General features: G+C 33.3%; 1 protein-coding gene across 2 annotated transcripts in view; it reads right to left on the reverse strand.

The window, feature by feature from the left end:
- LOC126879417 (myogenesis-regulating glycosidase-like) overlaps positions 1–16,760 on the reverse strand; it is a 61,511-nt gene that overhangs the window by 9,828 nt on the left and 34,923 nt on the right. The window contains exons 7-10 of one of the 2 annotated variants that reach the window (XM_050642428.1): positions 11,755–11,945; positions 11,403–11,524; positions 7,580–7,699; positions 3,017–3,158 (exon numbers count right to left, since the gene is read on the reverse strand). In XM_050642428.1, the coding sequence (XP_050498385.1) occupies positions 3,017–3,158; positions 7,580–7,699; positions 11,403–11,524; positions 11,755–11,945 (575 nt within the window). Of the gene's footprint in view, positions 1–3,016; positions 3,159–7,579; positions 7,700–11,402; positions 11,525–11,750; positions 11,946–16,760 lie in introns of both variants that reach the window. The other variant, XM_050642434.1, reaches the window with a different exon arrangement.

The following is a 16,760-nucleotide window of genomic DNA, read 5'->3' on the forward strand; positions in this document are numbered from 1 at the left end:
TACAACCATCTCCCTCTACAACTTAAATCTGCAACATATTTCCCCAAGTTCCGTAAAATGACAAAAGTCTATTTATCTGAAAGACCATATTATTCAATAGCAGAGTTTCTTAACCAATAACTAAGAAATTACAGTATTCTTATATACAGCGTGTCTACTTGAGTTGGAAACATATGGGAAACTTTTTTATTATTAATTTTACGAAAAAAAGTTATTCTTTATAAAAAGTTCTGCATGCCCCAAAACCTAAGATTCAATCATCAGATATCAAATTTTCTGAATATTATACGAGGTATGTCAAAAAATATGAACTTCGTTCAAGAGTAAAGTACCTTTATTTCTCTCAATATCGAAAATGCTTATTCTGAAAAGTTGTTTGGAAATAAAAACTAAGCTCAAATATGCAATTACATGCTTCTAATTGGAAAAAAATATTTTCCAAATTTTTCTCAAATTTATTGATACTAACTTCGTTTTGATTCATTACACATACGATAACTCTTTTATTATTACTTTTACGAAAAAAAGGTATTCTTTATAAAAAGCTCTGTAGGTCATAAGGCCGAAGATGCAACCAACAGATATCACATTTTATTAATTTTATACGAGATATGTCAAAAAATATGAATTTCACTCAAGAGTAAAGTACCTTTATTTTTCACAATATTGAAAACAGTTATTAAAAAAGTTGTTTAGAACTGAAAACTATGTCTTACTAATGAAGTAAAAACCTCACATGTAGGTAGGTGGTATATAATTTATTAAAAAAATTTTTCTAAAAATGATCCAAGATGGATAAAATCACAAACGTTTTCGGACCAATCAGTTCATCATCAGGTGGTAGAAACTTCAGATCCAAAGTAGTTGGAACTAGCTACATATTTAGGTTAAAAGACCTTAATGTAATAATAATTATGCCATTTAGACTTCATTAGTCTGTCAGTTTGAGGCCAAGATGAAGACCACTTTGTAATACCGTTGCAATTTAATTTCTTGTGACATCAACTTATTGTCGACATTTTTGTAGCCTAAATGGCATAATTATTATTACATTAAGGTCTTTTGACCTAAATATGTAGCTAGTTCCAACTACTTTGGATCTGAAGTTTCTACCACCTGATGATGGACTGATTGGTCCGAAAACGTTTGTGATTTTATCCATCTTGGATCATTTTTAGAAAAAATTTTTTAATAAATTATATACCACCTACCTACATGTGAGGTTTTTACTTCATTAGTAAGTTTTTATTATGGTATACAGCCAATGAGAGGAATCTTTTCCTTTATATTTTAAAAACTATGTGTCAATATGCAATTACATCCTTCTAATTGAAATACTGTGAAATATAAAGGTGCTATAATATTGAGCGAATTTCATATTTTTTGACACACCTCGTATAAAATTAATAAAAGTTGATATATCATGGTTGTGTCTTAGATTTTAGACCATGCAAAGCTTTTTACGAAGAATAACTTTTTTTCGTAAAATGAATAATAAACGAGTTATCATATTTGTAATAATTAAAAACAATGTTGGGTATCCTTAAATTTGAGAAAAAAATTTTTTTTTCAATAAAAAGCATGTAATTGCATATTTGATCTTAGTTTTTAATTCCAAACAACTTTTTATCATAAGAATTTTCGATATTGAGAGAAATAAAGGTACTTTACCCTTGACCGAAATTCATATTTTTTGACATACCTCGTATAATATTCAGAAAATTTGATATCTGATGATTGAATCTTAGGTTTTGGGGCATGCAGAACTTTTTATAAAGAATAACTTTTTTTCGTAAAATGAATAATAAAAAAGTTTCCCATATGTTTCCAACTCAAGTAGACACGCTGTATAAGTAGAATCTTAATCTATCTTTGAGTGTCATATGCAGCAGCTTAACTTATTAAATTTCTTAAGGTAGATTACGCAATTTGCAAAATGTTTTTTAATTTTGCAATAGATTGTTACTGATTTTTATTTCACTTTATTATGTTTTATTTATATTGACGATTTATATAATTTTAGTAAATTGTATTTGCTATTGTTTTTATTTATGATTCTTGTAAGCTTTGTCTATAAAATTTTTAAATTTTTCATGACAATAAAGCATATTTCTACTTTATTCTATTCTACGGAGGTGTAACCAGAAATATGGTCCCAATAAGGTTTTTAATTTCTTCTTCTTCTTCTTCCTTCTTGTATGTAGGCTTTAAAGCCTGTTTCTTCTTCAATATTATCCTCCTAAATTGTTTAGGTTATCGCACCACCTTTTTCTTGGTCTGCCAATACTTCTTTGTCCATTTGGTGACTTATCTCGTGCTATTCGTACTATCCTATCCTCTGCCATTCTACTAATTTGTTCGTTCCACTCCTGTTTCCGTTTTGTCACCCATCCATTTATGTTTTCTATATTGCATGATCTTCTTATGTTTTCGCTCCTCTCCCTATCCAACAGACTTTTCCCTGATAATCGTCGGAGTATTTTCATCTCTGTTGTTTCTAGTAGTCGTCTCGTTTTAGATGTGTCAGGCCTTGTCTCCGCCGTGTATGTTAATATAGGTCTAATTGCTGCTTTATAGATTCTTGCTTTTGTGTCTTGTCTTAAGTGTTTGTTCTTCCAGATTGTGTCATTAAGAGATCCCGCCGCTTTACTTGCTTTTAAGCTTTGTTGTCGTACTTCCTCTTCAACATCTCCGTAACTGGTTATATCTATTCCCAGATATCTAAACCTTGCTTCCTGCTGTATTATTTTCCCATCAATTTCGATTTTACATCGTAGTGGGTATTTAGATGTTGTCATACATTTGGTTTTTGCTGCTGATATTATCATATTGTATTTCTTGGCTGTTGTATTAAAGATGTGTGTTAATCTTTGGAGATCGTCTTCTGTCTCGGCGATTAATGCGGCGTCGTCTGCATAACACAATACTTTGATTTCTTTATTCCCCATTCTGTAACCATGACCTTTAATTTAATTTAATAAATTTAAGTTTTTAATTTAATTTTATATATTCTTACCTCATCTGAATTAAACTCCCATGGTAAATAACTAAACTGCATTGATGGCATAAACGTATTGGCCTGCGTCCATCTTACAATTAATTCAGCAGTTGGTACGTTCCCCCCATATCCATTGCCTCCTATCATATCAGGTAGTACCCTAAGCAAAGGTAAAATATTACTAAATATGGTAAATATGGTAAAAATAATGAAATAAAAGACGTGCTCAGTAAGTAATTAAAAACTAAAGATTGCATTTATTTGCATAGCATATTTGCATTGCATAGTTCACAACTTTGAAATGGACCTGGTCGCAAATAATGAAGAAGAATAGGAAATAAATTGAAGGCTTATGCTGGAAAATAAAGCCTATTTCGCGATGAACCACCTAATATTCAAATCGCGAGACGTACACCATGAAAGAAACCTTCAGGTCTATAAAACAATAATCAGACCCATAGTAAGTTATTGGTGTGAAACATGGGTTATAAAACAGAAATCTTCCAGGTTACTGGGCCCAATAAGTCAAAATAACAACTGGCGAATTAGATATAACAAAGAAATATACGAACAATATAGCAAACCACTACTGGCACAATGCACTAAACTGCACAGATTACCGTGGGCAGGGCACATGATCCACACGTATGAGAACAGGATCCCCAGAAAATTGCTAAATGCAAGGAAAAAGACCTGTTGGAAGACCAAAAAAGAGATGGGATCTCGAAGTAGATAAGGATGCCAAAATCTCCTAAAAACGCGTTCATGGAATATAACAACAGTAAATCGAGATGATTGGAGAAGCTTGATAAATGAGGCCAAGGCCCGGTTTAGGCTTTAGTGCTATTGGATGGATGGATGAAGTTCAATTAAAGAAGTCGTTTTCTTTTTAAACTGATCTTTATCAATAAAAAAACTACAACGTGTAGATGACCATGGTACTTAGGAAGTATTTTTTGCTGCTTTATGAAACATATTATAAACTTAGTACTGCGTCCCTTTCTGTTTTTATAATCTGTAAAGTATCAGTAGATAGCGGGTAAGAACTACTTTTGGATAGTTCTATCAGAAGAAGTAAACAAATTCCTGATGTCCACAAATTCCCGGTATTTCCTGACCTGATCAACTAGTAACTACTAAAACCCCCTTGTCGAGGGTCACGGATGAAGTCCATCCACAACAGAATTCATGGAGGAAAAAAAGGACACACAATGGTGTGTAGGTCGGAGGTGATATCGCTCTAGTTTTAAGACTTGTATAGAATCAAAAGGCGCACTTTTTTGCATAGGATCTAGAATTGGTGCTAAAGGGGGATAAACCAAATTGTGGTCAACGGCATAAAGATGGAGAAGTAAGGGGAAACAAATGCATTAAAGGTGCAAAAGGGCATCCCTAGAAGAAAATCAAGATAAATATAACAATCTGAAAATCTTATTGATGATACGGCAAAATAGGGCAATCTCAAGTTATCAGCAAACAAAACCCTTGTGAAAACTTCGACCGCTACGAAATTCACGGAACCAAAATTTGACAGTGTTGTCTGATAGAGCATTACTCCCATAATATTTATCCAGCATTTCTTTCGTTTCGTTCGCCGTTTTATTATCCAAATAATAATAATAATATCGTAATGCATTTTTGCTAGGAAGATCCTTTTCGGATTGTTCCGGCGCCACTGCATCTTTAACCCTATTTGAAGTATCTAGTGTCGATGCACAACTAGCCCAAGGGGACCCGTCCTCCGAAGCAAAGTGAACGGCTCGTATTTTTTTTAGAAATAAAAATGTCGTTGTTGGTGCCTAGGATCGAACTTGTGGGCTCTGGCTTATGAAGCCAGTACCTTCGGGTCGTTCACCATATTTCTCAAGTAAATGATGTTTAATGAGAGATTAAAAATCGTTTTTCTCCATATGCGTCATTTTTCCAAACACGTAAATTTTATTCAGCTGTCAAAAATATACTAATGACCACATCACGCTAAAATTTAACATGTATCCCTAAAAAAGTTAAGGCCTTCTCGAACCAATGTTTTTCTGAGATTTCAGTACCCTAATGGGCGAAGGAGCTTAATTATCAGACCACCGGATAAGTATTAACATTTTTCACTAGTAGACAAAAAACACATTGCATCTTTATCAACTTGTAGTGCACTATTAGGTATATAGTGTTCTTTTTATATAAATGGATAAAAGGATTGATTATCAATTGCGGAATCAGTCAGAATAGACAGCAGAATATAGACAATATCCTTTTTTACCTTTATACATTGTAAATCCATTAGGAATGAGTTTTATTTTTTATGAGGGTCTGATATTTTCGAATATGCTTTGATTGAGACTAATGCAGCACAGGTATCGAGCAGTCGATGACAATCAAATTTGAGTAGGTTGTGAAATGTAAATTCTCTTGGTTTGTATTTATTAGGCTTATATTTTTTACATTTTTGTAGAATAATATTAATTACTTTACATTTTAATTAGGAAATAGGAGTTAGGAATAACTAAAACGATGGAAAATATCTACCAGAACCACACAAAAAAGTAAAAGAAAAAGAACTAACTGACGCAATTGAAGCTGACAATATGATAGGACAGGGGTATTCACTGAGTCCCCTATTATTCAATCTGATCATGGATGAAAAATAATAAAAAGGGTAAGAACTACAAACAATACCAAATGAGAAAAACAACTTAAAATAATCTGCTTTGCAGACGATGCAACGACAATCTCTCAAAGCGAAGATGATTTACAACGTATGCTCCTCCAATTTAATATAACCGCTAGAAAATTTAACATGTTAATTTCCCCAAAAAAACCAAATGCATGGTTATAACAGCAAATCGGCTGAGATGTAAATTAGAGCTGGAGGGTCAAATAAAAGAACAAGTCATGGAGTTTAAATATCTTGGCATCACACCATGGAAAGCTCGAAACAAAAGTGGAAGATCAAGTGAATAAAGCAAACAAACCTGCAGGTTGTCTGAATGAAACATTATGCAGAAATAAAAATATCGGAAAAGAAATGAAAGACAGAATTTACAAGCAGTCACCAGACCAATAATGGCATACGATGCAGAAACACGACCTGATACCGGAGAACAAAAATAATGCTAGAAACAGCAGAGATGGGAACCCTTCGAAAAATCGATGGTAAGCCACTATGGGATAGAGCTAGAAGTGCAGATATACGACGAAAATTCAAGGTTGACAACGTTAATAACTAGGTAAGAAACAGAAAAGTAGAATAGAATGACCACATAAGTCGAATGACAATAATTAGAGTACAAGAATTGGCGAGAGATGGTTCCCCAATAGGAAGACGATCAGTGTGAAGACCACGAAAACGATGGAACGACAACTTACTGGGGGCACATTGGAAAACTGGTAGAGTCATGTCTACATAAAAAGAAGAAGAAGAATAAGAAGATTTTTGAGAACTAGGAACTACATAACTAGGAGTTATGTCTACACAAAGATAAGAAGAAGAAGAAGAAAACGTTTTAATTTATAAATGAATTTAAATGAATTTACAATATCAAAAGGATATTACAACCAATTGCTCCGACACCGATCTAGAGGTAGAAAATCCTTCTTTCTTTAGAGTAAATTCTCCAAGAATCTACTTGGATATTAAATGGGCTTTCGTCAAGATATATAGCTTTTTTAACAGTACCTCAGCATGATGTTACTTTTGCTTTGTGATTCGGTCATTCTTTAGCCTTCTTCAGCCAGCTTTATGCGTATAAGTTGAATATAGGCTTTGTAATGTTTTATTGAGTGTTACATTTTCAATATCAAATAATATTTTTTTTATTTTAACATAATATATTTCAAATTATGATGCTCGTATTAAAATATATTATAAAAAAAACGAAAAAAAAACTCTAATCTAATAGCACATAAAACAACACCAAAAAATGTTACTCTACATCCTACCAGATTGAAAACAATGGGAACCTTCTCTGGTAACACCTCCGAGGCTTCTACAATTTGCAAGCCATAACGGATGCTGAGACTAAAGATGAGGGAATTTTTCAGTTTATAATTCACGTCCAATCTGCTCAGCGCGGTAAAGTTCCAACGAGAATGGTTCCCTTCGTACTCCAATCAGAGTAAACATGTAAATCAAAAATGAATAACCATTTTCAATTTCGTTGTAACACGAAACTACAGCCGCATCATCATTCTAGTTCAATCAGAGAGTGCAGCAAGCACCTCTACTGGTTTCGAAACTTATTAGTCTCTCTTCAGGAGGCACATATGCTGCTCTCTCTGACCCAACTAGGACAAACCCCGGCGTGCAGTCACGGATTGCAACTAACGAAATGGCAGGGATGACCTAGCGGCAACTGCTAGCAAAACACTAAGTTTTCAATCTAATAGCACATGAAACAACATCCAAAAATGTTACTTTACGTCCTACCTGACTAATAAGTTTTGAAGCCGGTAGAGGCGCTTGCTGCACTCTCTAATTGAACTGGAATGATAATGCGGCTGTAGTTTCGTGTTGAAACGAAATTGAAAATGGTTATTCATTTTTAAAAATATCTTATATTATGTATATTATATTGTTCTACTTACAATGGATAACCATTTAAGTTCAACTGAAACAAAGTGGTAACCAACGTTGGTAAACCATTCTGCATGTCCCATCTGCTATCCTTGTCCAACATCCGCACAAAATTGGAAGAATTTTGATTTCTAAAAACATATAAAAACAAAAATTGTTGAACTATCTTAAAAACATAACTTATACAACCTTCATTTTTCGCCTAGGGAAACTCTATAATACGACGAAAGCTGAGCTAAATTTCGATAGGGTCGGTTTAATAGTTTTTTTGCGTAATAATTTTGCAATCCCGGGCTGCAAAAAAAATTGCATATTTGCAAAATTATGCTGTGCCCAAAATAAGCACTTTAAACAGTCTAAATTTTTTTACATATAAAGAATCGCTCACGCTTTCAAACGTATAGTCCAGGGTAATAAGGTTTTTCCCATGACACTTCAACAGCCAGGGTACTGAAGCGTTTTTTTCGACAGGTAATGACTATAAGAGCAAATTGTAACTATTTCCTGCGTAGGATCTTGCTGCCATTTTTATTTATAAACAATTTAGTGTCAAAAAATGGTCTTTTTTCCTTTTTCAAATTAATGGAAAACAGTAAGACTTATGGTTTTTAGTACAAACAACTTCGATATTATGGAAAAAGCTTTAAAATGGCGTATTACAAAGTTTAATACACTCATTTATTGTTACTATAATTGCGAAAAAAGGTCGAAATTTCAAAAAAATTAATTTCGCAATAACTATTGTAATAAGTGTACAGCTTTGAAATTTTTGTCAAATGAGGGTTCTTTAGTGCTTAATATGTGACAAAAATTTCAAAGCGATTGATTCAATTGTTTAAATTTTATTCAAATTGTTTTTCCCAGAGAGCTTTTTTGCAATAACATAAGTCAGAATAAAATAATGTTAGAACCATTCTACAGGTGTTAAATGAAAGAGCATGAGCTAAACTTTCAAATTGGTTTCAAAAAAGTAAATAAAAAATGCATTTATTAGTAATAAATACAGTCGGAAAAATGAAAGAATACCCATGAACGAACATATAAAACGTGCTGTATTTTCCTGTCGCCGTGTCACAAACAAAATTGTCCAGTGCAAGTACATGTAACAATAATTATTACATGTACTTGCGCTGGCCAATTTTTTGTGTGACACGGCGACAGGAAAATACAGCGTGTTTTATATGTTCGGTCATGAGTATTCTTTCATTTTTCCTACTGTAATTAGGCAAAAGTATGTTCAATTTTTTTTTATAACCTTTTTATTTTTTTATATAATAAATTATATATATTTATTACAATTTTTCATCAATTATTATAAATATGTTACAGTTCAAGTTGATTATCCAGTTGGAGTTGACTCCAACTAGTTGTAGTCAACTCTAACGGCTGGTTTCAGTAAAAGTTGATTATAAAAATATAAAATGAAGATTTATATTCAACATTTACTAGTAAAAGTAGACTCCAACTAGGAAAAGTATACTCTTCCCAGTGCCAGTTAGTAAAAGTTGATTCTGATTCACACAAACAGCCGATTCTAGAAATTAAATGTTACTGAATATGTTCAAATTAGTCTAGGCTGTATCGTCGCCCCCGTTAGGTAAATTACTCCGATTCGAATTTTTTGCACAAACTTACTCAAAAAGAGGTTCTTATAACAAATCTAATGGGTGCCAGGCAGTACCTTGATCGATAAATTGTTTTTTAAACAATTTTTTTAGACAAATTCACAAAAATAATTTTTTCACTTCGAACAATTTTTTATTAGATCATTTGGGTTATTCTGAGCAAAAAAGGTATTTTGTGATTTTTCTCTAAAATTGAAATTAAAAATTCTCTAAGATTGTTGTCAAGTTATACGCGATTTAAAATTTGAAAAATGCGAAAATAGCCATTTTCGAGGCTTAATAACTCGGTTAAAATCCATTATTATGAAAGTCAGAAAGTGACCAAATCAAAGTTTATAGCCCCCTCTACAAGATCCAGCAGAAATTTTTGTCACTATTTTATTGCTAAGCTTTATCTTTAATTATTAACAATGAGCGCTAAGTGCGTATTAGGCGGCCGTCAATGGTGAGTGCTAAAAAGATGCACCATTCCAGCCATCCAGCCAGCCCGTTTATAAGGAAAAATTGGCAATACTTTTGCATAATTATTTATGACTAATAAATACATTTTTTTATTCACTTTTTTTAAACCAACTCTAAATTTTAGTCCATTCTCTTTCATTTGACACTTGTAGAATGGTTTTAACATTATTTTTTTCTGGCTTATGTTATTGCAAAAAAAAGCTCTCTGGGATAAACAATTTGAATAAAATTTAAACAATTGAATGAATCTCTTTGAAATTTTTGTCACATATATTAAGCACCAAAGAACCCTCATGTGACAAAAATTTCAAAGCTTAACACTTATTTTTACAATAGTTATTGCGAAATTAATTTTATCTACTCTATGTCATATTATGTATAAGTTTTTAGTTTGTGAAAACTGTCATTATGGATAGCAGTGGGTGAAGGGTTTAAAGTGTGCGTGAAGTAACAGTGTACTTTAAATGGGATTTACTTTTTGGCACATTTCAATGGGTTTTTTGGCACACTTTCATATAATCAAATATGCTTAATTTTCGCGTTGTCATGGTGATGACAATATGACCAATGACTTACAACAAAATTTTTGACAGTTTTGTGGTTTGAAAGCAGTTAGGATTTTTAAATGTCAAAATTCTAAAAATTGTAGAATAGAAATGAATTCCAGTGACGAAGATTTACAGTTTTTTTATTTGTTTATCGTAGGTAAAATATTGTATGAAATTGTGCGTGAAGTACTTTTTGCGAACTTACGCGATGTATAGCACTCGCTCCGTTGTCGCTCGTGCTCTAAAAATCACGTGCGTTCGTAAAAAAGCATACTTCACGAACTGTTTCATAAATAACTATTTTTGAAATTTCGACCTTTTTCGCAATTATATTAACAATAAATGAGTGTATTAAAGTTTGTAATACGCCATTTTAAAGATTTTTCCATTCTCTCAAAGATGTCTGTACTAAGAAAACCATATGTCTTTCTGTTTTCCATTAATTTAAAAAAATAAGTAAAAAGGGACTTGTTTTTAACACTAAATTGTTTACAAATAAAAATGGCCGCCAGATCCTACGCAGGAAATAGTTACAATTTGTTCTTATAGGTATTACCTGTCGAAAAAACGCTTCAGTACCCTGGCTGTTGAAACGTCACGAACAGCGTATATTTTTGTCTTATTACCCTGGCCTAGTACTTTGTAAAATTGAAATCGGTCAACTAGGAGGGTCTGGGGACATTTTTAAAGTGGTGGTGGGGGTAGTTCCTACGCACGTAGAGCCAATTCACTTTTTGCTGGGCGCGCGAAGAGGTTACTCTCACCACCGTAATTTTGAAAAATTCCCAATGCTCTTTGGGTCCAAAATAATTTTGTAAATAAATTAAAATCGTAATTTTTCTTTTTTTTTAAATTGTTTGTAGCCCGAAAACGATCAACTTAAGAGAAAAATTGCAAAAGATTATTTTTGTTTCGAATGATCCAGAAAATCTAAAATATCTTCCCGGACCGAAAAAATTTTAGTAGAATTTATAAAAAAAAAAGTCATTTTTTATGATTAATTAATTATATTGTGGTCACAGTTATATCGGGCACCCCTTGTTTTTTATAATTTTTAACATATTAAATTACATATCAAATAATTTTTATCCATTAAACATTTCGCTGAAAGTCTTTCTTATATCGGATCTTAGACTATCTCGTAAACAAAGAAAACTTGTTAAAAAAATTATGTAAGTTGAAATATTTTTATGTCTTACCTAAATGCTGATCTAACTTCAATCAAATCTCCAAAATTAGCACAAGTTTTTATGTATTCAGTGGTGAGTAAATTTGGCAAGAGATTTTGTTCGGCTCGTGATACGTAGGGGAAAACAGCTGGCTAAAAGTACAAAAAGGTCTTTATTTGTCGCAAAGGAAGAAAAATATAGCAATAAAAGAACTTAGAGTTAAAATAAATCTTCAAAAATGTTTAAATAAAATATTTAGATAAATTTTCAAATTAAAAATATACTTATACTGTTCTAAAATGGTGTGTTCGTGTATTTTTTTTTTCAAATATAAAAAAGAAAAATCAATAATGAAAAGAAATAGCCTAATCCAAAAACTTGCCTGTTCAGCGTAGTCTGCTTCACCTGCGTCAAATTTAAAACTATCAATTCCAGGATTGGTTTGTAATTTTTTTAGTCTATCTGTGTACCACTCAGCAGCTTTTGGATTTGTAAAATCGATTTGGTGGCCATTCCCATTTCCATTCCACCAAGTAGCATTGTTTAGACCGTTAACTCCTTTAACGAAGAAATCTAGAAGATAATTATCTAACATTATGAAAATGTTTCGATAACTATGTCGTCTGACAAAAAAGTAAATTTTTTCGCAAAAAAACATTTAAAATTTTAATATACATATTCGAATGCTTACTCAACATTCAGATATATTAAATATTAAAAAATACCCTGTCAAAATAGCAATTGCACCCCTCTGTCAATGTATATGTATATTTTATATTGGTGAATACTATGTATAGATTCAGATGCAAGCCCTTGAAGTTCAGATGCACCCCCTGCAAATAATCCTGGGAACGACCTAGTAAGCATCGTACAGAGTTCAAATCTCTCGCAAATCGCCTGGCTTGTATTTTTTTGTTTATTTTTGAATATTTAAATTCACTTTAAAAAAAATTACAAGTTGCCCAAATTAGTCCTGTCGCCAGGGGGGGTACAACGGCCTCCTTAATTCAGATGGACTTACCCAAGTTTTTTATGTATTTTGACCCGTAGAACACGAATTTTTTGGGTAACAGTTGATCCGGATGTCGATAAGATTGTTATAAACAAAGAACTTGAGGAATTAGATAACAGCGATTTTTTGCAAAACAAAACATTTTTTTGTATTTTTTGGGTGATTCTCAGCAAAAAATGATCTCACAAGTTTTTTCGTAGGATGCATAGTTTTCGAGATAAACGCGGTTGAACTTTCAAAAAATCGAAAAAGTGCAATTTTTGAACCCGAATAACTTTTGATTAAAAAATAAAATAGCAATTCTGCTTACTGCATTTGAAAGAAGCTCAAGACAAATTCTATCGGTTTTGATTATTTGAATTGCCAAAAATTAAGTTTTTATTTGTTAAACAAAGCCATAAACACATAGTGTTTCCCGTGCCCATTGCATGCATTTTAATGTACGTAATGTACGTAGAAATTGTCTGTATGCGAGCCTACTAGTTCGATTTCAAATGGGAAATGCATTGAAAACATCATTCAATTGCTATGTGTTTATAGCTTTGTTTAACACTAAAAAACATAATTTTTAACAATGAAAGTAATCAAAACCGATAGAATTTGACTTCAACTTTCAAATGCGGTAAGAGAATTGCTATTTTATTTTTCAATCAAAAGTTATTCGGGTTCAAAAATTGCAATTTTTCATTTTTTTGAAAGTTCAACCGCCTTTCTGTCGAAAACTATGCATCCTACGAAAAAACTTGTAAAAATTTTTTTGCTTATAATGACCCAAAAATACAAAAAAATGTTTTGTTTTGCAAAAAATCGCTGTTATGTGATTAATCAAGTTCTTTGTTTATAACAATCTTATCGACATCCATATCGAATGTTACCCAAAACATTCGTGTTCTATGTGTCAAAATACATAAAAAAAACTTGGGTGGTAAGTCCATCTGAATTAAGGAGACCGTTGTACCCCCACTGGCGAGAGGACTAAAAGATATTTCTTACACATTTTTTAACTTAGGGGGTAATGTTTGGAATAAATGACCGCTACCCTTAAGCCAGGCCTGCATTTTTGTATTAGGCTATTATGGAAGAACAACGTAATAATGACACGATAATATCAATTGACGGAAAGCTATACCTAGAAATTGCAAATAGGACAAAGAAAGCTACAAAAATATATTATGCGATTAACAATACGACACCGGGAAAAAGGGAAATCAGCCAGGAAACAAAAATACATGTCTATAATACAATCACAACTCTTCTATATGCAAGCGATACATGGGTCACAAATAAAAGACATGAAAGCGCCATAAATGCAGCACAAATGAAGCAGCTGAGAAAAATAGCTGGAAAGACGAAGATGGACAGGGAAAGGAACGAAAACATCAGAAACGTGCTAAGTTAGGAACCAATAGAGAAAAAAAATTAAAAAAGAAAAACTGAATTGGTTTGGACATATAACTAGAATGAACGAGAACAGACTAGTAAAGAATGTGACAGAATGACAGGGGAAAAGAAGAAGGGGCAGACCTAGAAAGGGGTGGATGGAACAAATCGAGAAAATCGGGACAAAGAGAGGGAAAACAGTGCAACAGATGAAGCAAATGGCAGGAGACCGGAATGCGTGGAAGTAATGGGTAAAAGATGGATAGGTGATACCAAAGTCCGACGCTCTTATAGGGCATAAGGACAACGTGAAGAAGAAGAAGAAGAACGTAATAATGAAGTGAATACTTCTGTTGTATATTGGTATATAAATTGATTAAAAATTTTAAAAATTATCCAAATGGATTATCACAAAACGCTTTTGGTCAAAACTGACCATCCTCAGCGTGAAACCTAGAAATAAGTAAACCATTTAATTTTAAAGCAAAGTGTAAAAGGTTGACGGTTGAAAATTTTGAAAATGTGGTTACGTACTTACGTCCAGTGTGCAGTAGTTAAAACTAGCTACGTTTAAAGGTTTGAAAACCTTTTAGTTACATTGTTAAAGCACGTAACCGATGGTATACCGCCAACTATATGCTTTTCCCTTTTAATTATTTTTTATTATGGAAAAGTTACCTGAAAATTTTTCATATTGCCTCAAATACCTACCCCAAAATATCTAACGGTTCTAATGCTAATAGAATTAAGTTCTACTATAGACGAAGACATAGTTAGAAAAAAAAGAGAGGCATTACTACTTTCTGGTACATAATTGTGTGATACACCGCCCCATATAACCTACAGAAATTTGTTTCACTTTGTTGAAAAGACCGTTAATTTCAATATAAAGGAAATTTAATAGTCCATAACCATTAGTTGAAATTACAGATAAATCAAGAGGATAATGTACTTCATCCCTGTATTAGAAAACATTCCGTACCTACATGAATTCATACGTATCGTCGATTCCTGATTTATAAAATTAAAACTGTGACACAAATATAAAAAATACAATGTAATTGAACTTCAAAATATTTCAGTCTTTACATTTTCAAAATATTAGTTCAAATAATTCTCGCAGCTGCGAGAAAATATCGAGGCCACACTGGATGACAGCCAATGCGGCTTTAGGTGAGGTACAACCGATCTCATATTCATGGTGGGACAGTTATCAGAAGAAGCCCTAGAGCATAACAGTAAGTTGTTTCTCTGTTTTGTGGACTTGGAAAAAGCATTTGATCGGGCGCCACGTAACAAGATCTGGGAAATATTAAACCGTAGAAATGTGAAGCCGAAGTTGATCCAAGCAATAAAAATTATATATAAATGTACACGTAATAATGTAAGAACGAACAATCGCTCATTTCTACAATTCTACAAAAGGACAGGTGTAAAACAAGGTGGTGTTCTGAGTCCTTTGTTATTCATCACTCTTATGGACGAAATTGCAAAAGAATGCAGGGGTAAGGTAAAAAAAAACTAAGGTTGGGGTGTATAAACTTCAACAAGTTTACGTGTCAGAGTTGATATATGCCGATGACCTGGTGATTGTGGCAAAATCGAAAAAGACTTGCAAGTGAATGTGAATGTTTGGAATGAAGCCTTTAAGAAATTCGAGATGAAAATAAATATTGAAAAACAGAAGCTTTAATAATATCGAAAACTCAAGAAAATATAAATGTAAAGCTGAATAATGAGACCATTACACAAGTAGAGGACTTCAAGTATCTAGGATCAACAATGAATCTGCAAGAAAATATAGAACCAGAAATAAACAGCAGGGTAATGAGTGCAACAAAATTATACTATGCACTGAATAAAAGTTTTATTAGGAAGAAAGAAGTAAGCCTGAAAACAAAAATGAAAGTATTTCAAACTGTATACGAGCCGGTGCACTCTACGGTAGTGAAACGTGGACAGTGAACGACAACATCAGTAGTAAAATTCAAGCATGCGAAATGCTATATTTACGTGCGGTATCCGGGGTGACCAGACGTGATCGTATAAGAAATGAAGACATACGTGAAAGGTGCGGTGTTGGAAGGACCTTAGACAGACTTGAAAGGAAACAGTTATCGTGGTACGGACATAGGGCGAGAATGAGTGAAGGTAGAACAGTAAAGAGGGTATGGAAAGCGACATCTGACAACAAACGACGAAGAGGCAGACCAGCAAGAACGTGGGATGTAAATATTGGAAAGGCTTGCGCAAGAAGAAATATTGGGTGGAGAGAAGCAGAAAGACTAGCTACTGACCGAAAGGCATAGAGACGTCTGATTTCTCCACTTACCTCGACACCGTAAGGTACAAGAGGACGGCTTAAGTAAGTAAGTAAGTAGTTCAAATAAAAATAGCAATCATCATCATCAATCACCCAATCGCATCCATTGCTGGACATAGGCCTCCCTCAGTTCTTTCCGGTGTTCTCTACACTGGGCTGCCTATAGCTACTTTTCCGCTACTCTTTTTATGCCGTCGGTCCATCTAGTCGATGGTCGTCCTCGGCTTCTATTTTAGTTTCCTGGGCTCCGTTCCATGATTCGCCTTGTCCACCGTACATCTTTTGTTCTAGCTGAGTGTTCTGCCCAGTTCCACTTAAGCGTCGTGATTCTTTCGATGACTCCTGAACTCCTCATCTTTGCCTGATTTGTTGATTTGTTATGTGATCTCGAAGGCTCACGTTCAGCATTGCACGTTCCATGGCTCGTGTAACTCTGTCAGATCTGTCAGATATCATGTACTCTACAGAGTAGATCATATTATAGTCGAGATGTACAGAGTAGTTCATAGTTTGGCCTCTCTGACGATCCCTGAGAAGGTGAAACGTACGTAAGTGGATGACGATCGCCTCTGAACCGAAATGAAACATCAACTGCCTTTCATTTATTTTCTTCTTCTTCTTCTTATACTTGTTGTAGATCTGTTGATCTGTTAATTTCGACGTTGAAGTATTT

Source organism: Diabrotica virgifera, chromosome 1 (genome assembly GCF_917563875.1).
Source record: "Diabrotica virgifera virgifera chromosome 1, PGI_DIABVI_V3a".
Taxonomy (NCBI): Eukaryota; Metazoa; Arthropoda; class Insecta; order Coleoptera; family Chrysomelidae; genus Diabrotica; species Diabrotica virgifera.